This window comes from Chinchilla lanigera, unplaced genomic scaffold, assembly GCF_000276665.1.
Source record: "Chinchilla lanigera isolate Chin_1 unplaced genomic scaffold, ChiLan1.0 scaffold00126, whole genome shotgun sequence".
NCBI classification, from domain to species: Eukaryota; Metazoa; Chordata; class Mammalia; order Rodentia; family Chinchillidae; genus Chinchilla; species Chinchilla lanigera.
Window position 1 is genome coordinate 2,984,028 of NW_004955527.1, and position 22,289 is coordinate 3,006,316.

The 22,289-nt window shown below is 53.3% G+C and overlaps 1 protein-coding gene across 3 annotated transcripts in view; it reads right to left on the reverse strand.

Moving 5' to 3' along the window:
- Kazn (kazrin, periplakin interacting protein) overlaps nt 1-22,289 on the reverse strand; it is a 1,006,619-nt gene that overhangs the window by 20,315 nt on the left and 964,015 nt on the right. For 2 of the 3 annotated variants that reach the window (XM_013507404.1, XM_005409887.2), the window contains exons 7-8: nt 21,477-21,527; nt 17,588-20,034 (exon numbers count right to left, since the gene is read on the reverse strand). In XM_013507404.1, coding sequence (XP_013362858.1) covers nt 19,867-20,034; nt 21,477-21,527 — 219 coding nt within the window. In that variant the 3' untranslated portion in view covers nt 17,588-19,866. Of the gene's footprint in view, nt 1-17,587; nt 20,035-21,476; nt 21,528-22,289 lie in introns of those variants that run through there. The other variant, XM_005409886.2, reaches the window with a different exon arrangement.

Genomic DNA, 22,289 nt, shown 5'->3' on the forward strand with positions numbered 1-22,289 from the left:
CAGAAGCGGGCCGCGGTCAGTTAAATACTCTTTGGGAGACACAAACACCCGCGCTCGCAAACGCACACAGCCCCACACGCTTGCCCAGCGCGCTCCCATCCGGGACTTATTTTTGTCAGCAGCGTGGCGGAGGACGTCTCCCATCTCGGCGGACAGAGCAGCATCATGGCAGCTAGAGAGGCATGGACAGGCGGCGCTGTAATGTATGTCGCCTGCCTCCTGCTGCTGGGCACCGGGGTTGTTTCCAATTTTTCACTATTGTTAACTCGGCTGCGGAAGTCATATTTGGGCAACTGGGTGATTCATTTTCGTGGGATGAATGGGGCCCAGCTCCACTCCTGAACTCTGAAGCCTGGAGCGCCCCCTGTGGGCAGGAACAGAATTAAAGATTTCTGCAGCACTGCCGGACCCTTCGCAGTCAGGTCAGCTTAGCTGCGCTGACCTCGGCGAACAGGCCAAGTTCAGGCCCCACAGACCCAGCCCTGGGGAAAAAGACGCACTCAGGAACAGGGTTAAGCAAACACCCAGGCGACGCAATGCAATGAGAAATGACAAACGTTAACAATAAGCCTGATTAGGGCCGCGGATGTAGCTCACTGGCTCGGTCCCTGCCTGGCAAGCGCAAGTCCCGAGTTCGATTTCCAGTTCCATAAAAAAGAGAAAAGCCTGATTAGAAGCGAACCTGCCCAAACCCTACATAGTGATCTAATTAAAGTGACCCATTATAAGCTGGGTGTGATGGCGCATGCCTGTAATCCTAACACTTTGGAGGCTGAGGCAGGAGGATCGTTGTGAGTTCGAAGCCAGCCTGGGCTACAAAGTGAGTTCAAGGCCAGCCTGAGCTGCATAGTGAGACCCTGTCTCAAAAAAAAACACAAAAAGGCAATAAAACGACTCATGATAATGTTCTAAAAAATTGCGTAGCCATCAGCACAAACAGGGCATATAGTGAAAACAATGGGTGACCAGTTCACACTGGTGTTTATGGTTAGCTACTAAATTTGGGTGCTGGGGAGAATAAGCCTATTTTCTTCTTGCTATACTTTGTTATTGCCAAACTATCATATATACACGTACAGTCTTTTTTGTTTGTCTGTTTTTGCTTTTTTTCTGGTCCAGGACTATGTAGTCCAGGCTGGCTTTTTTTTTTTTTTTTTTGTCTTTTTGAGACAGGGTCTCGCTGTGCAGTTTAGGTTGGCCTTGAACTCACTTTGTAGCCCAGACTGACCTCGAACTCACAATGATCCTCCTGCCTCAGCCTCCCGAGTGCTGGGATTACAGGTGTGTGCCACCACGCCTGCTCATACATAGTCTTATAATTAAAAAAAAAAAGCCTTCAGAAAAATTCACTAAAAGCAATAGCACAGTTATCAACGGGAGCTTATTTGAATAGAGGATGCTCTATTCATCGTTGGAACTCATGCAATTAATTTAAAGGTCTGTTACAGGAGAAGTGTTCTGACCTCAGACTATGTCCACAGTCGACTGCGGAGTGAAAAAGGAAAAAGCCGTAAGTACAAAGTATCCCAAATGTATCTATATGTAAATATATATATAAAATGTATAATTTTAATGTGCATAGATGTATACTTATTACTAGATGGGTAGGTGTTAAAAGTCTATCCCTGGGAAGGGGTGGTGGGTGATTGTGCATGAGTGTGAGTGCGTGTGTGTGCTTATGTGTGTGGGAGGGCGTTTGTGAACACGCGGATACTTTGCTTTGTTCTGAGGCTTCTGCATGGCCTGCCTGGGCTGTATTTCCCTCATCCAAAATACTTGGGACCCCACCCATAATGCAGCGCGGCCTCGGATTTTGAGCCCCTGAGTCTGGAATGTGTGTGACAGGTAGTGAGCTGTCTTGGGGATGGAAGGAGACGTAAGCAGGAAACTCGCTTATGTTTCAAGTACACCTTATCCCGCAGGTGCTTTGGACAGTGCTCTGGGGGCATGGTGCCAGTGCTTAGAGTTTCAGGTCTTGGAGGATTTGGGGCCGGTAGCTGCACTCAGGATGCTCCCCCTGTATTAAGGGTGGACTTGAACAAAAGTACAGTCTGAGACTCTTTCTCTTCCGAGTCACAGAGCTCCTTCTCGCAGCTCTTCCTTCCCTCCCTCCGGCTTGGACAGAAACCCCGCACCTACCTGGTGAATGCCCACTCATCCCTCACACCCTGTGCCACAGTATCCTCTCTCCTCTGCGCCTCGTACCTCAGTTTCCCACTCTGTAAGCTGGCACAGCTGCCCTGTGCTGCCAGCCTCCTCATGAGCTGTTGTGGGGATGCAGTGGCCGTGAGTGTGACGAGGTGGGGGTGGAGAGCGGGTCCTTGCCCACATCGCTGAATTTCCCCCCTTGGATGGGGTGAGGCCATGTTTTATCCCACAGGACAACTGTGGGGCACTGAGCTCTGGGTAGTTCCAAATCTGAGCCACGCACCCAGGAATTTATTGGAGGGGGGCAGGTGTCTCTGCAGACCCACTCCCAGCCAGGGGTTTGCCAGGCAGCCTGCCTGCCAGCAGATCCTGATTGGATCCAGGACTCCCATTGTACGGGGATGGGTCACAAGCTCCCACACATGGCATCCTACCAGGTACGGGATGTGGGTAGAAGAGAGGTGAGGTGAGGTGTGCCCACATCGGGTCACTCAGCAGTCTAAGATGTGACCCAGGCTGTCCGTGTGGACCAGGTTTTAGGCAAACTCCCTGAAGCCTCAGCTTCTCTATCTATAAAATGGGCATAATAATCTACCTCCTAAGCTGCTAGGACTATTATAGACTTGGAATGTGAAGCCACAGCAGGCCCTCAGTTGCGAAGGGCTGATGCTGGCATGAAGGGGTTCCTCTTCCAGGCCACACCTAGAATTTAGCCTGCAGCTGCTTTGGCCCCATGCGCCCCAGGGATAAAATGCATCCTGAGGTCAGCTCAGGGGCCTGGGAGGGATTCCCGGTCTCCTGGGCAGGGTGGGGGCGGGGCGGGGCTGTTGGCCAGGTGAGGAGAAGGATGAGAGGAGTGAACTCAGTGCTTGGCTGCACAGGGCGTGGGGAGGAGGAGAATGGAAGCTGGAAGCGAGGGGGAAGGAAGGGACGGCACGCGTACCCCCTGGGAGGCGGGCGACATTACAGAAAGGTAAGGAGGAAGACAGGGAAGGGCGGGTAGGTGGACAAAGACAAAATGGACTTCCGGTGTGCGGCTGGGCTGTGTGCGTGAGTGTGCTTGCGTGTTTCTGTGAGTGTGTGAGTGTGTCTGTGTATGTGTGTGCTATTCCGTAGCTCACAGGCCTTGGCCCTCGCTGGCCGGAGGTGATCTGGCGTCCACCTCCCGTTGTCTCTGGAGTCTGGGCTCCCGGAAGTCCAGAGGCCAAGCAGGGCTCCTAGGGGGGCTGTTCCTTTGGGTTTCTGGGCGCGGGGACTCAGCACCCGCTCCCCTGCCCCTGGGAGAGAGGGACGGAGGGCGGGGTCCTAGCCACTCGTTGAAGGCGATTTCCAAAATGCAGGCACCACGCCGCGTTTCTGTCCGGCTCTTCCGCCCCCTCCTCAGCCCCGAGAATGGGAATAAGTCACATTTACAGCCAGGCTGAGCCCTGGGATCAGAGGCCGCCCCGAGCCCCCAGGGGAGCCGCCCCCGCGGGTACCCCTGTGCGGACCCTGCAGGCGCCTGGGGAGAGGAGAGGTTGTCTTTCTCCCATGCAGGCCCAGCGTGTGCGTCCCAAAGCACGTGCCTGCACCTAGAACACACATGCGCACACGCACGCACACCCACAGGACATCGGTGACACTGACTATGGCTAACATCAGCACGACTGCAGAGGAGGCCGCTGTGTGCCCGGATGCGGGTGTCAGACCATGTCCCTGGGCTGCATCCAGACGTCCACGTACTTTTCTAAATACAATTTTGACCCGGCCACAGCCTCGTCCATTTGTTTACCCACTGGGAATGTGGCAGAGGTGTCTGGCCCACAGAGCCTAAAATAGTCAGGATCTGGCCTATTGAAGACCCCCTGCAGAGGAGGCCCTGGTTGAGAGGGTCAACAGTGGCATAGGATTAGGAGAGACGGGGGCTCATGTCTGGCTCTGCTGCTTACCAGACATAGTTTCGGGTAAATCTTTTTTTCAGTGTTCTTGGTCTCAGTTTCATCATCTGTAAAATGGGTTGATAATCCCTGATCTCATGGGTGATGGGAGGACTGCAGGAGATATTGAGGGCAGGGGTCAGCTTCAGGTCTGGCAGAGTGGACACTCAGTGACCTTATGGGGGTCTCAGGCCTCTGTAGGCTTGTGTCACAGGCTAGGCCTGCTGTGTCCTGAAAGGTGGCTCCAGCCACATGAACCTAAGTGCTTTGTCACATGGTGTGGCTCATTCACACAGAGAGGCACCTGGAGTGTCAAATAGACAATGTAGTTTGAAGACTTGCTATGGGGAAACAAAGATTTGTTAACTGCCTTGTTAATCATTTTTGTACTGATCACCTATCAGCATGTTAATACTTGGGGTGTGTTGATTTAAATAAAATATAATATTAATTTAAATTCATCTTGCTTGCGTCTTTTTAAGCGTGGCTACCTGAAGATCTAACGTAACACATTTGCCCAGCATTCCATTTCTCCTGGACGAGCTGGTCAGGACGGAGGTTGGATCTGGTCTATGCTGTTCGTTTTCTCCTCCCATTCTTCCCTCTTTTCTGGCTGGGAAGTTAAGCTCTCTGTATCACTGGGTTCCATGTCATAGTTCTCAAAGTGTGATCCTCGGACTGCAGCTTGTTCTGCATGAAAATTCTGGGCCCCACTGGAGATCCTGGGAGTGGCCCGGGTATCTACGTTTTCACAGTCTCCAGGCACTGAAGTTCCAGAACCATTGCTTTGATGGTGGCCTTTGAGAATCCATAAGGCACAATAACTCACCAAAATCAAAGGTTGACTATTATCTTAATGCCCTGGTCCATATTGGGAAATTCGTGCAGAATAGTCATTCCCCTTGCTCCTCCTGACTTACCTATGGCCATGTCCAGTAGTTTAATTCTGTCCCTTTAGAAAAAACACCCTGTAATCTGGATACCGTCCTAATGATTAGTTTTAGCACTTGTTGCACCTTTGGCTTCTGGAAGATTTTTTCTTACTTCTGAGGAACAGACCTGAATATCTCTCCTGAGTCATGGTATTTTAGTGGTAAGCACTTACACCTCGGTTTGTCAGAAAGCAGCCTGCATTTCACCCACAGTGTGAGGGTAAGGACACGGCTCTGGGGCCCACTGTAATTTTCTTAGCACTTTGCAGGTCTTGCTCCAGGGTTTTCTGCTTTCCTTAGTGCTGAAGAGGAGTCATTGTTGTGCTTCTGTTAGGGACTTTTGAGATTTTCTCTGTCTTCTGGTGTGCTGTGGTTTTATTACAGTGAAGCTGGGTGTGAATTTCTCTCTTTTTAAAAAATTAACTCTGATGGATATAACCTGTGCTTTCTATATTTATGAATTCATTGGTGGCATATGCTCAGTTGTTATCTCCTCGAATGGTACCTCTTTTCCATTCTTTCTCTTATTTCCTTCTGAGGCTCCAGCTAGACTCAAGCTGGATTCTGTCTTTCCTATTTTGTAACCTAGCGTCCGCCTGCAGGTAGAACTTCCTGTGGTGGTGAAAATGACGATACGGTGGCCGTTAGCCACACGAGGCTACAAGCCTTTGAAATGTGCTTTGTGCACTTAAGAATTGAGTTTTACTTTCATTTAATTTTAATTAATTCAAACATAAATTTAAACAGCACTGTGTGGCCAGTGGCTATCATGTTAGACGGGGCAGCTCTGATTTCTCCTTCATAGTCTGTCTCCTTATTTCTTTGCATTGCGTTGTTGGGAGGTAATTTCTTTAACTTAATATTCCATTGAAAAAAATTCCCCTCAACCAACTCGGCCAAAACCCAAACCCAACCGACCAACCAATTAATTAATTCCGAAGGGCCGGGAAATGAAACCAAAACCCGAACAACGAAGTAAAACCCCAACCCCCTTTAAAAAATTTTTTTTTTTTAAATTTTGAGGTAGGGTCTCACTAAGTCACTAAATTGCCCAGGATGAGCTAAAACTTGTAACCCTCCTGTCTCAGCCTCTCAGAGTGCTGTGATTACAGGCATGCACTACCATGCTTGGCTCATTTATTTTTTTAATGTTACCGAGTTTATTTTATGTTTCTAAAATGTTCAGCATGTGCCCTCCTCATGCAGGTACCAGCTGCCTATCTCTGTGTCCTGCTACCTTGCTGCTGAGTGGACCTGTCCCTCTGCCCAGCCACCAAGCGAGCCCCTGGGGGAGAAGCCGGACTGGGTGCATGTTAACCCTCAGTGCTTGATCCTTGTCACAGGAGCACATTGGCAAGGACTCTGGAACTGGTAGGGTGTGGGACATAGCGCAGGGTGGGGACCTGCTATCTGAGCCCTGTCTGATGAACTGGGGATCCGGGAGCCGTGACATGAGTCAGAGTGAGTGACAGACACACAGACAGAGAGACAGATGTGAAATGACTCAAAGGACAGGCGGGGCTGATGTGCACTGTGGTGTCCATACCTAACTTTGGCCACTGTAACGTCCACCTGTCTTGTAGACAATTTACCCAACACCGAGGCACCTGGGCACTAATCTCACAGAGACACCCACTGCACTCACTAAGCCCACCTGCATGTGTCCAGGAAAGGTGTCCGCCCCAGTCTTAATGAGCTGTAGCATCCCTGGAACCCTACTCAAATGGCACTATGATAATGCTGGATGTGGTCACACACACGCCTGTAATCCCAGCACTCAGAAGGCTGAGGCAGGAGAGTTGCTGAGAGTTCCAGGTGATCCTGGACTATGTAGTTCAAGGCCAGCCTGAACTGTATAGTGAGACCTTGTCTCAAAAAACAAAAAGACCCGGCTCTGCCCACCTTGCCAGCCCTATCCCCCTGTTCTCCCCCTCCTTGGCACCTGCATCTTTCAGCTGCTCCCGATGCCACCTCCGGTCCCCTGCACCTGCCCTTCTTTTGGAATCAAGGGCTGCTGCTCTTTTCTGCACTTGGCAAACTCCTACGCAGCCTGTAAATGTCCTTTTCTAGGAATCCATTTCTGGTCGCCTGATGTAGATGCTCCCTGCCTCCAACATGCACACACACTCACACTCCGTCCACACAGCTCTCATTAATTCAGACACTTTCCCTGCACGGCCTTCTCACACCATTCCGTGTCTCTCACAAGCCTGTGCCTCCCAGCACAGGCCTGGGGCCAGTTTTCTCTCCTTAGTATCTCTGGTTCCTTCCAAGACCCCAAGCCAGCGTAAAGTTTCAGAACTGACTCTCCTGGATTTCAAGGAGGCTTCTGCACAGAATGGGCCCACTGGACATTGGTTAAAGGAAGGTCAGAGAGCCAGGGAGGGACGGGGACAGGGACAAGGACAGGGACAGAGACAGGAGCAGGGGACAGGCACCCCCCCCCCCACTCCTGTGCGTGCCTCTCTGCCAGGGCACCACCAAGGCCCCTCAAATGCACTGCTTGGTCTGTCCTCTCTCTGCCTGTGGCCAGGTGCCTCCACCCTGGCACCCACTGACTAGGTGCCAGGTCACTGGTGCTGGGGGGCTGCCCTGGGCACAGTGGGGTGCCAACACAGGCAGCCAATTTCAGCCAGAATCCGCCCCTGGGGAAGGGGTAGGAGAGCCCCACCAACATTACTGAGCTAGAAGCTGGACTCTCTTTTTGAACCCTGCACCCTGGGGTGAAGACTGATTTCTGATAGCCAGGTGACAGCCACCCCGAGGGACCTGGGAGGTCTGATGCCGGGGGTTTGCTGGATCGCATTTACACCCCCTAGAATACGACCCCACAGCCCTCATCAGACCGCGCGCCAGCAGGGCGCCGATGCAGGGAGTGGCGCGGTCCTGCCATCAGCCCACCACCCTCGACTCAGAACCAAGCTGGTCCCGGGGATACCTGGGCTAAAGCCTAGGGTGCTCCCCACTCAGCGGGTCTCCTGATATGCACCACCCCACGAAGCAGGCGGGGAGTTTAGCAGAGCCCCTCTCCGGCATCACTGTTTTCTCCTCTTTTTCTTAACCCCTCCCCTCGTTTGGGGGTCCCCGCCTGTGAGGGCCGGGGCTCCCTGCTGACTGCACGGGTTCCCGCTGTGCCGTTCCTCAGAGGACAGCGCCCCCTGCAGCTATACTCTGGAATTTCCCAGAGATAGGGACTCCCGGGGTGGGCCAGGCTCTGCCCTACCTGGCTAGTTCCTTGAGATCCGCCTGGCAATTCCTTCTCGATTTTACAGCATAGAAGGAAGATGCTAAGGGGTTCAGGGAAAGCACACTCACAGTTAGCCAGCGAGCACTGCTTTCTGCTTTAAAATATACATCGAAAACGTCCTTTGTCTACCTCGCTAACCTCTTCCACCGTAATAGCACATCCTCCTGGGAAGTCCTCCGTACAGTCTAACCTGTAACTAAAGCCTATCCTCCCCAGCCGCTGCCTCCCCCAGAGTCCTGCACCTGTGCTTCTTTCTGACAGGTTTCCCCGGCAAACTTCTTAACCACCCACCGTCTGAAAGGGGATCCGCTGAGGAGCTAGAGCAGAGCTCTGGGCAGGAAAGGACTTGTGCCCAGGCAGAGGCTGTGCAAGCTTCACTGGTACAGCTCCAAGGGCGAAGCCGGGAGTGCCGGGGGGGCTGCGGCCTCAGGGTTTCCTCTCCCCCCAGCTAGTCTGAGCACCTCTTCTGTTCCTTGCCCGGGAGCCTCCACTGCCTCCCGACAGCCTGGGCTCTCTCTGGCCTTGCGCAGAGCCCTGTGGTCACCGTGATGGCCGGGAGGCGTCCTGTACTCACGGGCACTCGGGATGCTGAGCCCGGGGGCCGGCGCCAGGGTTTGGATCATCCATAATACATTCGAACCGCACAGCCTCCAACCTAGCTCTCAATGTTGTGCATGGGCTTCCTGGAAATTTCCTAGATTTCCTACACGGGGCCAGTTTAGGGACGCATGGATATTTCGGAGCAGCTTTATTGCATTTTCTTCATCCGGAGGGCAGTCAGTGAGGCTGGCAGGGGTCATCTGACTGTAGGCGCCTCCAGCAATCAGGAGAGGGGAGACCAGTACGGTGACAGCTCAAGTTCACGCACCCTGAGATGTGGTGGTAGCTGATCCGGCAGCCAGGGCTGGGGGCCACCACATGGTCACTGTCACTGATGCTACCCCGCTAGAACCGTAAACGTGTCCAGCCAGAGCCACAGCATGGGGCGAAGGACCCTGGGAAGTTTCTACCCACTGAGCGAATGGCTTCTCTCTCCTTTCACTTTGCTGTCCCTCGTCTGCCTGCTTCTGGGCCGAGCGTTCTGGAAATTAAAGCACCAAGCCTTAGTCTAACGGCTCCTAGTTTCATCAGGTTCAATCGTAGCTACCTGTAAAAGGGTGCAGTGCACGAGTCTGTTGGGCCCCATTTTTTGTCTTCATTTCATCACTGATTCCGTCTCCTTGGGCCGCTTATGTTAGCTCTCTGAGGCTTAGTTTCCTCACCTGCAACATTGAGACAGTAAGACACAGTCCATGTGAGACTGCTGTAGGGTCACTTGTTATCTCATCGTTTCTGTCTGCATCCTCAGCCCTCGGCTTTAAGCCCGGCATATAGGAAGTGCTCAGTCAGTGTTTGTCGAGTGACTTAGTGAGTGTATGTAAAGTACCCACAGCATGCCTGACACAGTGAGCACTCAGTAAATATCAGCTAGTCACTTGGCTGTGGGTGGGCAGGTGACCCCTGTCCCAAAAGGCTGCGGGGGGGGGTGTCTGAGGGGCTCAGGGTTTCCATGACAACTCAGCATGTCTGAGCACAGCTCTGAGGGGACCTTCTTCTCCACTTGACTCCCCAAGACTCCTCCAGCCCTGGGATTCTGCTCTGGGCTCCGAAACAAGCGTGGCCCCTTCTGCTGCGCATCCAGGGAGGAGGAGGTGTAGCGCTTGGGCAGGGAGGTGTGCGCTGAATACCGAGGTCACGGAGGCCGGGTGGCCCCAGGGTGCCATGGATGGGGTGAGGTCAGGATTGTTGGGGCCACCCAGTTCGCAGAGAACCCGGCCTGGAGGTGGCAGAGTAAGGGGCCTGAGGACAAACTGGCACTGCAGGATTCCTTTCCCTGATGGAACCATAATTTTAAAAGATGAATTCTCAGTATTAAAAATTGGGAAAAAATGAGAAATTGGGGTGTATACCAAGTCAATTTTGAATTCTTGAAAGATCAAGAGCTCTGGAAACACCAGTCCAGCCTCCCCAGCCGGTGCATCCTCACCAGAGGTGGACGGACTCCCTCATGTGCCCAGCAAGGACCCTGCCTGCTATCCCACAGGCCCCTGCATCTGCAGCATGGCTGGCTGAGGCCAGAAATGACAGTGTGGGTAGGATTCTGGCATCTCGGGCCCATGCCAGGGAAAGCACAGAGCTGCCCAAAGGCGACAGAGGTGCTCGAAGGGCAGGAGGGGCCAGGCTTGGTCCTCACTCAACACGTGCGACCTGGGACCACAGTGAATCAGGAGCACCCAGACCGGCACCTTGGCACATCCCGGGGGGCTCTTCTGGCTTTGGTTCTTGCTGGGCAGAGCATGCTCTGAGGGACAGAGAGGCTGGACCACACCTTGCCTGCCACCCGGCCTCACTTCTTAGGCTCACAGGGACCCTATAGGAGCTGTAGGGTCTGCTGGTGTCCAACTCATGTGAGAAAGGTGTCTGCTTAGACACCTCCAAAGAACCACTGACATAATACCTCAAAGTACAGGATACTGGAACCAGAGGAGCCCAACAAAGTCACCCACCCCAGACTTCCTGGGAAACACTAGTTTAAAAAAGGTGACGCTGGGGGCTGGGGATTTAGCTCAGCGGCAAAGCGCCTGCCTGGCAAGCGCAAGGTTGTGAGTCCGGTTCCCGGTACCGGAGAAAAACAAAAAAAACCCAAACAAACAAACAGAAAAGGTGACACTGGGCATTGTAGTACACACTTGTAATTCCAGCACTCAGGCTGAGGCAGGAGGACTGCTGTGTGTTCAAGACCAGCCTGAACTACAAGGTGAGACCTTGTCTCAAAAAAAAAATTTGTTTTAAAAAGGTGAAAAAAGATTTCTCTTCATTGTGGGACTTGTTAGAGGCTTGATAAGCTAATGTACTATGTTGACTTCTAAGATGGAGATGCGAGGCCATGTTTTTAAAACTCAGGGACCAGGGAGGGATTTATTGCCTTCAGCTGAACACTATGCGTTGGTTTAGGAGCAAGGAGCCTGGGGTTCCTGAGCCAGATCAGACACCGATGCCCGCCTGGCTGTGGGCAAGCTCCCTATACCTGCAGCACACAGAGTCTGAGAACCCACGCAACTCTGGAAGGCTTGCTTGGACACCCATGGGACCTGCAGTGCGGGCAGCTTGCTTAGCCTGGGCTCCACTCTTCTGATCTGTACAGAGGGCCAGTCCTGCCCACCTTACCAGGCTGGGGACAGGTGGAAATGACATCACTGAGGTTGTCCATCACCATGGTAATGGTCATGGCCACCTAAGCTAAGCCTGCTATGTGCACCAGCCCATGACACCCCTGCTGTGTTGTCCAGATAGGATCTTACTGTTCCTTTTGTACTGGGGAAGAAACCGAGGCTCAGCAGAGGAAGCAATTTGCCTAAGCCTCCAGGCAGCGAGTGTCAGGACTGGGTGGGAAGCAGGGCATTCATGCAGTCTGCACTCACGCCTGCCCCTGCCTGCCTGAGGGGGAGAGGTGTAAACTGTAGCAGGCTGTGGCTCCTCCTGAGGGAGGTGGTCCTCTGGCTTCATCTTGCAGACTTTCAGAAGCTAGGGGCCTCCACTCTTCCGGGCTTTGTCTAGGGTAATGATGAGGACCAGGGCTGAGTGGGAAGGCTAGGGGTGGGTGAGGGCTGGGAGGGAGATGTCCCTCAGGCACCGTGTTCTTCCACCCTGGAAGCCACTGGAAGCCCTCAGAAAGGCCTCAGAGGGGACCTGGTCCCTGGCACACAGATGGCCTTGATGCTGCAGAACTTCCGGTTGAGTGTGTCTACAGGCTACCCACAATGGAATTTGGGGTTCAGAGGCAGCATGTGGGTGTCTGAGAACAGAGAACAAGGCTGCTGCTGGTGCCCAGGTGTCCAGGGACTCCTGAGGCTCCCTGGGCCCCTGGTGCATAACCACTGCTACCTGGCCTGCTCTGCAGAAAGCCTGAGGCCCAGAGAGGAAACCACACTGACTGCAGTCACAGTGTGAGCCCTTGACCGAGCTGGGAAGGTTCCTGACAGGGCAGGCTGGGAGTGACAGGCTTCTAGGATGGGGACCGTCCAGAGGGCTCGTCCCCACCCCAGCCTCTGCGGCAGGTAAATGTCCAGTTGCTCCTAACTTAGGGCTCATTGTCTGGGGTCTGTGGGTATTGTGGGCCTTGGGGCAGGGCTGGCAGGAGCGTCTGTGGGGCACAGGTCAGGGGGATTCTGAGATACAGATGTCACCTTAGCATTCGGACTTTACCCAGGTTTGACATCTGTCCCCCGCCCACTCCCTGGCTGCGTGCCTCTAGGGAAATTAAGGAACCTTTCTGCTGTAACAGGGCACTGCTGCAGGGTCCTGGGGCTGGCTGGAGGTGGCAGATGCCCTGTCCCAGCCTCCTTGGCTTTCTGTTCAGTGGGCTCCACAAGGCCCTGGCAGCAGCTGTCTTGGCATCACCTCGGGACCTGCTTGGGTGTGGTCCTTCCCCGGCAGGGCACCTTGGCTTCACTTTGCTGAAGGTGGCTTTATCTTTCTTATGATGCCCCAGACAGGTCCGCCCATGTCACACAGGCACGGTGCTGCCCCTCGGCCTGCACCCTGTGAAACCTCCTGGGACTGAGCCGCGCTGAGAGCTTGCTCGCCATGCAGCCAGAGCCCAGGGCTCAGGCCTGGCCCTTCTGGTACGGCGGGAAGGACTTGGCAACCTGGTCCTATAGCCAAGGCTTGGCCAGGTGTGACAGCTACTGATCTACCTGTGCTTCTCAAACTTCCTAATTCCTTTTTCATCCTGCTTCCTCTTTCTACCCCAGGACCCTTACATGGAAGTCCAGTGTGTATCGGGCTCTGGCCGGTGGTGGACCGGAACCTGCTGGCTGGTTCTATCACCAGCTATGGCAGCCCTGAGAGGGACCTCTGAGGAACGTCTCAGGGTTCCACAGAACAGTTTTCAAACTTCCTATCTATCCCATGTCCATCCTCTTTTGGGCTGAAAACAGCCTCAAAGGGCTGACCTACTCAGGGCTTTGTCTCCTCCTCCCTTTGAGACTTTCTCCTGGAAGCTTTCTTTTTTTTTTTTTTTTTTTCTCCGGTACTGGGAACCGAACTCACAAACTTGCGCTTGCCAGGCAGGTGCTTTTGCCGCTGAGCTAAATCCCCAGCCCCACCCGGAAGCTTTCTTTCTGCTGACCCTAAAGGGGATCTTGGGCCAGGGGCTGACCTGAGGTTGTGTGGCAAAGACCCCAAGACAAAAACTCTAGCCAGACTGCTGGAGTTTGAACCCGGTTCTGCCTCTTCCTAACCATGTGACTCTGCGAGAGAACCTCACCCCTCTGTGGCTAGGTGTGTTCATCTGCAGGAGGATTTCTCTGGGCAGGAGTTGGGAGAGGAGATGAGCGATTATCTGGAAACAGAACAGCACTCAGCACAGGAAGGTACTAAATGAAGCTACCTAGCTGCAGACAGGCCAGCTCCGGGCTCTGATGCTGGGTCCTTACACATGCGCCACCCCTGGGGTACTTCTGCAGCTTCTGTCCCCGGAACCCAGCCCTGGGCAGCCTTGCTGCTGCCCTGGCTTTAAACTTGCCCACAGGGGCCACAAGCCCAGCTTGTCTCCTCCTAGGCTCTAGAGAGGTGGGATGCTCTTAGCAAAGGCCTCATACCCTCCCTGTCTCAGGGCAGAGTGGCCATGGCCGTACTGGGACTGCCCTTGGACTCTGAGGACTGGTGCTCGCAGACCCTGGCTGCTGGAGGGTCCAGGTTCACATAACCCAATGTCCTTACTTCCCTTAGGGACAACTCTGAGTTACTTTGGTCCAGATGTGGCAAGTTGCTGCTATATTTTTTAAAACTGCCTCTTGAACTTAAACCCATTATAACTTATATGAACACAAATCCTCAGGCGAGCCCTTTCCAGTCTCCAAAATACATTCACCTTTCCTATCTGAGCCTATGCAGAGGGGTGGGTATGACACCCACCTTACAGATTCCTGAGGGTCATGGGTTAAATAGTTTGCTTGAAATTCCAAGCAGGGTCGCAGCTGGGAGTGACTATGTAGGCCATGCCGGACACCCACTGGGAGCTGGGAGGGTCCTCCAGAGGGGGCACAGCTGACTTCCCAAGGGAAAATCCTTCCTTGGAGGATTCTGGGAGCGTGGTATGCAATTTATGGCTTCTCTTGTGTTGACGCATGATGCAGCTAATGGCTGCTTCCTGGTGATGTATTAAGAAAGCAACCAGGGATTTCTAAAACCTGAACCTCAGGTTCAGGTGAACAAGCCACCAGCCTGCATTTTCTGGGGACTGTGACTCAGAAATGTGGCAGCTGTGTACAGCCTGGCAATGTGGCAGGGCTCTCTGCACACCTATTGGCTAAGAAGAAGTCTGCCATTTTCAGGAAATGCCTCCCTAGGCACCTGCTGGCTAAGAGGAAGTCCTGCCATTTTCAGGAAGTAGCTCCCCAGGCACCTACTGGGTAAGAGGAAGTCCTGCCATTTTCAGGAAGGATAGGTCAAAATATTCAGCTCTTGCTACTGCTGCTCCTTAAAGCCTAGTCCTTTGGGGGTTGTTTCGTCAAGGCTGAAGGGTATTGTGGGTAGTGTGCCCAAGCCAGTGAGAGAGTGCTGGGCTGGGTGTCTGCATATTTCCCAGGAATGGTCTTTAGGACATCCTAGGAGTATGACCCAAAGATGAAATCTTCGCACCAACACAGACTGATACGTTTTTCATTTTGGTGGTACAGGGATAAAATGCAGGGCCTTTGCACTGAACTACACCCCTGGCCCTTTAAAGTGATTTTTAATATTTTTTAAGGCAGGGTCTTGCTAAGTCACTGAGGCTGGGCTCAAACTTTCAACCCTCCTGCCTTAACCTCAATGAATGCTGGGATTACAGATGTGGACCACCAAGCCTGGCTGATATTTTTGTCTGTAGATTAGCACTTCACAGCTGAGTGTGCCATGACTTTGAATAACTTCTGTAAAAGCTCCTAAGTTTTTTCTGTTTATAGGGCATTATTTTGTAATGCAAAGTTATGAATCCTTGTTTATAGGGCACACTAACAGGGATTCCTTGTTGACTCTACATTATCACCAAGGGTTTTTTTGTTTGTTTTTTTCCACTGACCACAGGTGGAGGCAGGGAACGGGGGTATGACTGGCTCCACCTGGGGTGTCTAAGCTGAAAAAGCTTAAGAGCCAGTTGCTTGGAGTGGGTAGACAGGGAGTGGGCGCCTACAGGTCGGTCTTAGGGAATGAAAGTTTGGGAGAGAGGACTCAGAGGTGTTTCAAAAACCAGGTTGTCAAAGTGCTGATCCCTTTCAGGGCGGCCTCTGTGCCTGGACCCCTGAGCTCAGGCCCAGTGATGCCCGCGGCAGTGCGCAGTGGCCCCATACTGTGGGCTTGGTGTGGGGCAGCTCCTGGCCATAGGCTCATACTGGTGGAAGTGGAGTTGCTGATGTACCCTACATGTTGGGGTGGGGATAATCCTCAGGATCGAAGCCCTCGAGCCAGGCCCTGATGGTCAGGCCCATCTGCTTAGTCCCAGCCCCTCCTGGCCCAGATACGGAGTACAGCCGGACTTGCCAAGTTTGAAGCTCAGGTCCTGTGACCCTTAATGCTTGACTTAACTTCAGTTTACTCATCAGTAATACAAGTTGTTGTTGTTGGGGGATGGGGGTTTAACTGAGTTAATACATGAGAAGTGCACAGCATGGAGCCTGATCTATGGTAAGTGCTTAGTAATGTTAGATATTATTATTATTTTGTTATTGCTGATTATACTGTGTGGAGCCTAGCAGCATGGGTGAGGATGAAGATAGGCCTGCTGAGTAAAGTCCTGCAAACTGCACGTGCACAACCTATTCGCATGGTAGCCTGGAGAATGGCATCTTTTGGCATAATGCAGTGCACAACCTGTGCAGCTGGAACACTGGTCCTAAAAGCCCTACTCCAATTTTTGACCAATGGGTACCACTAGAAGTTGGATAATCGGAGCAAGATCTTTTTAGCAAAGGGAATACTGAGACTGGGAGTGTGGCAGCTCAGTGGTAGAGCATTTGCCTAGCATGCACATGGCCCAGATTCTGTCCTCAGCACGGGAAAACAACACAAAACAAAAAAACACAGAGGAGCTGCTGGCCCTGCTTTTGAATATGATGTGGTCCTGCTCTTGAGAAGGCCACAGGATAGTAGGTGCCCGCTAGGACCATGGCTAAGCCACTTCTCTCTGGGCCAAAGTTTCCCTCAGGCGTTTTTCTAGTGTGAGGGGCTGGGTTAATTTCAAGAGAGCAAATAGGCTTTATCTTGTGTGCCAACTCTGATGGTTTGGCAGCTACCCTGAGCCACTCTGGATGCATGGGAGATTCTGTGATTGACTAGTGATGTCTGCGCAGGGCAGGCACAGGGTGCAGTGGTCTCACACCTGCCTTTCTCAGATTAGCCCAGTGGTGTTCAACCCAGGCCACCACCTAGAATCACCGGGGATTAAAAACAGATTCCAAGGCCCTGGCCTGCATTGGCGTTTTACCCCCAGGCATGGGCCCTGAGGATTCTGGAGTAGACGGTCCTGAATTCGTTGTAGTCCTGAGCTTTCCTGATCTGCTCAATCCTTGGTGTCTCCCAGTGCCCAAACTAACCTGGGTCCTGTTTCACACCTCCTTGGCCTGGCCTGTCTGGCATAGCTTTGTCTTTCTCCCGGCAGAGAGGGCAGGAGACTTAAACGCCAGGCCTTCGTTAGTCTTACTGCTGGGGAGAATATCGTTTGCCAGCTGGGAGACAGAGGCACTGGCTACAGTCAGGGTTGAGGGTGACCTGGAGACCTCTTCCTGGGACACAATGGACTCTTGGGGGAAAAACTGAGTTCTGCATCTGGAGGACCTTATGGGGCTCAGAAATGCCCACACTGGCTTCAATCAAGGAAGCCCTATGACTCCCTCTCTCTCTCTTAAGCTCTGAGTCCCCAGGGAGGGTGGGGTTTGGGGACAAGGTGGAGGCTTATGGAAAGTAATGTGCCCCAAAGCCACAGGCTCCCCCTGGGCCTTCGGAAAGGGTGGTGGGAGAGGAAGCAGAAGAAAGCTGATGGCCACTGACCCTCAAAATGCAGGGTGCTGGCCACTGGGGTTTGGCCCTGGAGGCTGAGGCTCCCCCGAATTACAGGCAGGGCAGCAGTGGCAAGACGTTTCGGGGAGGCCACCCCGGCGTGGCCCTTCCACAGGCCAGAATCCAGCCAGCTTTCCTCGGCCCCTCCTGTCACCCCCTGAGGACCCAGCCCTGGAATTCCAAGGAGCAGGTCATTCTGGGGTGCGACTCCCAGGGGGCACAGCCTCCCACCCAGAGCAAAATAGAAGCAATCAAATAACATAGAATTCGATCATATTTTAAAATAAGCTTTATTTAGATTTTTTTTAATATTTTATATTTGCATCCATGCCTTTGAGAAACCTTTCCCATGGGAAAGGTTATTTTCAGCTAATGTTACCCATAACTCATTCGCTATTTGACGTAGTTCTCTTAAATAAATCATCCTCAGTAACTCTTAGAATTATCTCCTAATTTACAAAAACTGAAATGAAAAGGAACTACTAAATCATTACCAAGAGTGGTTGCAATTGTATTTTCTCATAAGTAAAGGAAAAACCATAAAAATCAACCAAAAAAAAAAAAAAAATTCATGGGGGAGAAAAGATTTTCTAAAATTAGACTCTGGATGCCCGCTGGGGCCACTGCTGCTCACCACCCAGGCTGGGTTACGGCGGGCAAAGCAGGCAGGCAGAGTCAGCTGAGATGCCCTGCGTGCGTTCCCTGGCCCCGACGTAGGTCGGAAGGGACAGAGGAGCTGACCAGGGCTTTCCATTTTGTTTTAGACATTTTGGGCCAAATATCCTATCCATTCCAGATGCTCCAGCATTTGAAAATTGCCTTGTTGCCTTCTAACAGCTGAAAAGGTCACTGTAAGCAGAAGCGCCACTACTGTGGTCCAGAGGGCTGTGTGGACCGAGCGGTTAGTCGTTAAGGAGGAGCAGGACGGGGTCACAGGGCAAAGGATTGCCGCTGGGGCTCTCTCTTCACCCCGAGTCAGAGTGCACAGAGCTCCTGGCTGGGGGAACCTCGCTGGGGCCAGCGCGGGTCCCTAGATGGGCAGAGGCTCCTGCCGGCTCTCCTCTCCTGGGGGAGCGGACTCAGGCTGCCTCGACAGCTGGGGGGACAGGGCCTGAGGGTTCTCAAGAGACATGGGTGTGGCTGAAGGACCGACTGCAACAGGCAGGGCAGAGGGTCAGGTGTTGGACCTGTGTCCCTGGCAGCCTGCCCCTGAAGGTGGGTACCACCACCCTGACACCTGCCTGGCCCATGTGCAGAGTAACCGAGGTCAGGAAGCGCACAGCCGTGGGCAGGAGCGCACAGCTGGCCCCTCGGGCAAGTGTCTCAGGCCCCGGGTCCCTCTCATGGCGTCCTGTAGATGCGCCTCAGTCATCTCCCCCCCCTTTCCCAATGACAGGCCTGAGAAGGGACCTGTGACAGTCTGCGCTCTGCTCAAAGGTCGTGTTCTGCATGTCAGATAAATAAATAGAGAGAGAAAGGCCAGAGAAGGAGGGGCGAGGGGCGGCAGGTGGCCCTTTCATGCAGGGCGGGAGACAGGAGGGCCAGAGGAGAAAGGAAAAGCAAGCCTGGCATCCGATGGTCCCTGGTTCTGGCCACCCTAACCTCTACGTCGCAGCAGCATGAACATAGAACACACGAGTCAACGAAAACCCCGCCTCCCGCCCACCCCATGGAAAAATATACATTCCGATATTTACGTAATAATTTAGATAGAATATGTCTTCTGCATTTGTGCAAATAAATTAAACAAGACAATTTTCTTTTTCTTTTTTTTTCCATAAAGAAAGAAACGGCAACGCAATTTAAAAACAGGCAGGCCATTAAAAAGGGCCCGTGTGACCCTACTAGAAACCCGGCTGGGAGCAGGCCCTTGGCCGGCTGGGCTCACGAGTCTTTGCGGAGAGCGACCTTACCCTGACGACGATGGCATTTTGTGGCTAAAGTGACTTGGGCGCACCCCGAGAACAGGGGTCTGGTCCTACAGGTTCACACTGGGGGCGGGGCAGCAGGAGGAGGGGGACGTCAAGAACAGACCACGTCCTCGGCGAGGCAGGCTCCAGGAGCAGCGGTTTGGACGAGGGACATTTACAAGTACGGAGGGTGTGACAGTTTTGTTATTTACAAATACACAGCAGTCCTTCAAGTTTTCAAGTTTCATAAAAAAGAGGAGGAGGAGAGGGGAGGAGGGAAGGGTAAAGAAAGAAACCAACGAACCAAACAAAATGGAAGAAAAAAAAAAAGACAACCAAACATTGAAAAAAAAAATAATAAACCAGATTAACAAACACAACTGTATCGCTCTAAGACAACATAATTGACAGAATCACACACGGTTTGCGGTATGTACATCAGTTACAGAGGTGACGGCGCAGGGGAGGGTCACACGGTGTTTCTGCCCGACGGGGCACTGGGCCACACGCAGCACCCACGCGTGGCAGGGAGGCCACACGCGCACACGCACCCCCACCCCGGGTCCACGCCCCCCCACGCTCGCTCCCACGCACGGCCACACACACGCCCGCGGCGGCGGGCGAAGGCGGCAGTATCACCAGTCCGCGTCCTCCTCTATGTAATAATCAGGGGCGGTACCATCAAAGAGGCCGGGGTCGAGGGACTTCCGCTGCTTTCCCCTGGCAAAGACGCGGGAGATGGAGCCGAATCCCATCTTTTCTTTCTTCTTTTTCCGTTTTTGGTCTTCAAGATCCTCTAGTGACTGAGAAGGCAGGTGGAGGGTGGGGAGAGGAAAAGAGACGAGCTGAGCTGGGTGCAAAAGTCTGGGAGGCCAGGGTTAGGGTCAAGGGCAGGGTTCAAGGTCATGGGGGGACAAGAACAGGTAAGGGGTCCTTAGGGCCAGAATCACAGGGTCTGCCTCTCACTCTCTAAGCAAATGTGGGTCAGTTCTGAAACTCCTCTGGGACAATGGGACGCATCCCAGGTCATAATGAGGGTGTCACTCTAGTGAGGACAAGGATAGTCACAAGACTGCTGCATGCCTGTAAACCCTAGCACTCAGGGAGGCTGAGGCAGGAGGATGAGAGTGGGATAATTTAACAACTCTGAGATCCCATCTCAAAAACAGAACAAAACAAAAATAAAACAGGGCTGAGGATGTGGCTCAGCATGAGGGCCCTGGGTTTGATCGCCCATATTGCAAAAAAAAACAAACAAACAAACAAAAAAGAAGATGCTCAGGACTGTCTGGCACGTAAGAGCCATCTGGAATAGTCCAGGGTTGCTAGTGTCATTTGTACCATTATAATTATTTAAATTCAGTTTGTCCAAGGCCTTAGGAGCCGGCCCTGTGCATTGTCTCAGGAACACACACAGCAGGAGGAATGTGTGTCTGTCTGCAGGAGCAGGGGACAGCCCTGGACAAGGGTAGCATGGGCCATGGAGGGGCGGGCAGGGCTGGTCCTGAGCAGGTCACCCCTGTGGAGCTTCTCCGAGCCCAGTCTGGGAACGGCAAGGACAGTGAGGATGATGACGAGGCCTGCTCTGCTCTGCCCGCCCTGTTGGGGGAGCTGCAGGATCGGGGTGGGGTCTGCATTCAAGTTTTGCAAACTGCCAAGCGCTGTGTGTACAGAGACGCGTGGTGGTGCTAGCCACAGAAGGCTGGGGTTCACACGAGAGGGTGAGGCACGGCTGCCAGGGCACTCCACAGGGACTGGGACACCGTCTCCAGGGCAGAGGCCTGGGAACCTGCATCTCCCTCAGAAGACCCCGCTGCAGATGGGCACAGCTGGGCACAGATGCCCGCCTCAACCCCCTTCAGCCCTCATGTCATTTGTGGCTCCTGCAGCCCTCTCCCTGCTGACAACAGAACACTGAAAATGCTGAAATGGGTAAAGTTTCCAGCAGAGCCCACCACCTAGCTTATCAGCCTTTAAAGAACAACGAGTTTTAAGCCCAGGAAGATGCAGGCTGGGGCAGCAGCACAGGAGTCATGTGGCGCATGGAATAGATCTATGTGTCTGGCAGAGGTCACGGCATAGGTGGCCCCAGGTGCCGGCCCACGGATGACCTGGGAAGTGGTTCACTGACTGTTTACCTTGGGAGCCTGAGAGTGGCAGCAGGGGGGAAGAAGGCCCAGGGGGACAAGGGACAAGGCACGGTCAGGTCGCCTGGGGACCCAGTGGCCAGGGAAGGCACACCTACCTGTACAATAGGGTTGTGCAGGTTCTTCTGAACCGGGCCGGGACTGTCGCCCTGTGGCCGAAGAAGAAGGAGATGAAACGGCAGAGCATGTGACACATGCGGAAAGACGCCATCCCCCAGGCCGCCCTCCTCTGTCATGGGGACCGCCCCCCCATCCCCGCCCAACTCCTGAGGCCGGATGGCTGGCCCGTGGGGCCTGGGTTCATCGAGATGTGGTCTGGACCAGGGCTCCCGGCCAGAGGCCCCGGGGTGCTCCCCACCTGCTCTGCCCTGTCAACCCCGGCACTTTCTGAGCAACAAAGCAGTGACATGAACAGGCTTCTAGGGTTTCTCGTCCCAATGGGTCTACTGCACTCACACTGGAGTTGGTTATACTTGTGGCTTCTCATAAAGAAATATACTTTTATATATATATACAAAGCATAATGAGATGAGGTCAGAAATGCACTTGGGAGACCATGCAGCTGCCAGCTTCCCCAAGCAGCACAGTGAATCTCTTATTCTGTGGCGGGGCGGGAGGACTTGACTGTCCGTCATCACGGAGCTAATGACACGCAGAGCTGCAGCTCAAAGTTAGGGTCGATTCCTCCCAGTCCAGCAGCGGCTCCACACACTTAGTCCTCAGCTTGGGGCTGCCCTGGAGCGCCCTCCCTCTTCCCTAGGGAGCCTCAGACATCCCAGGGCAGACGAGACGTTTACAACTGGAGGCACTGCCAGCCCTGCCTCGGGAGAACTTGACTGGTCTGTGTGGATGAGCAAAAGCCTTCACCTGGAAGGGCAGACAGACACTGGATCTGTTACGAGGCCCCCTGG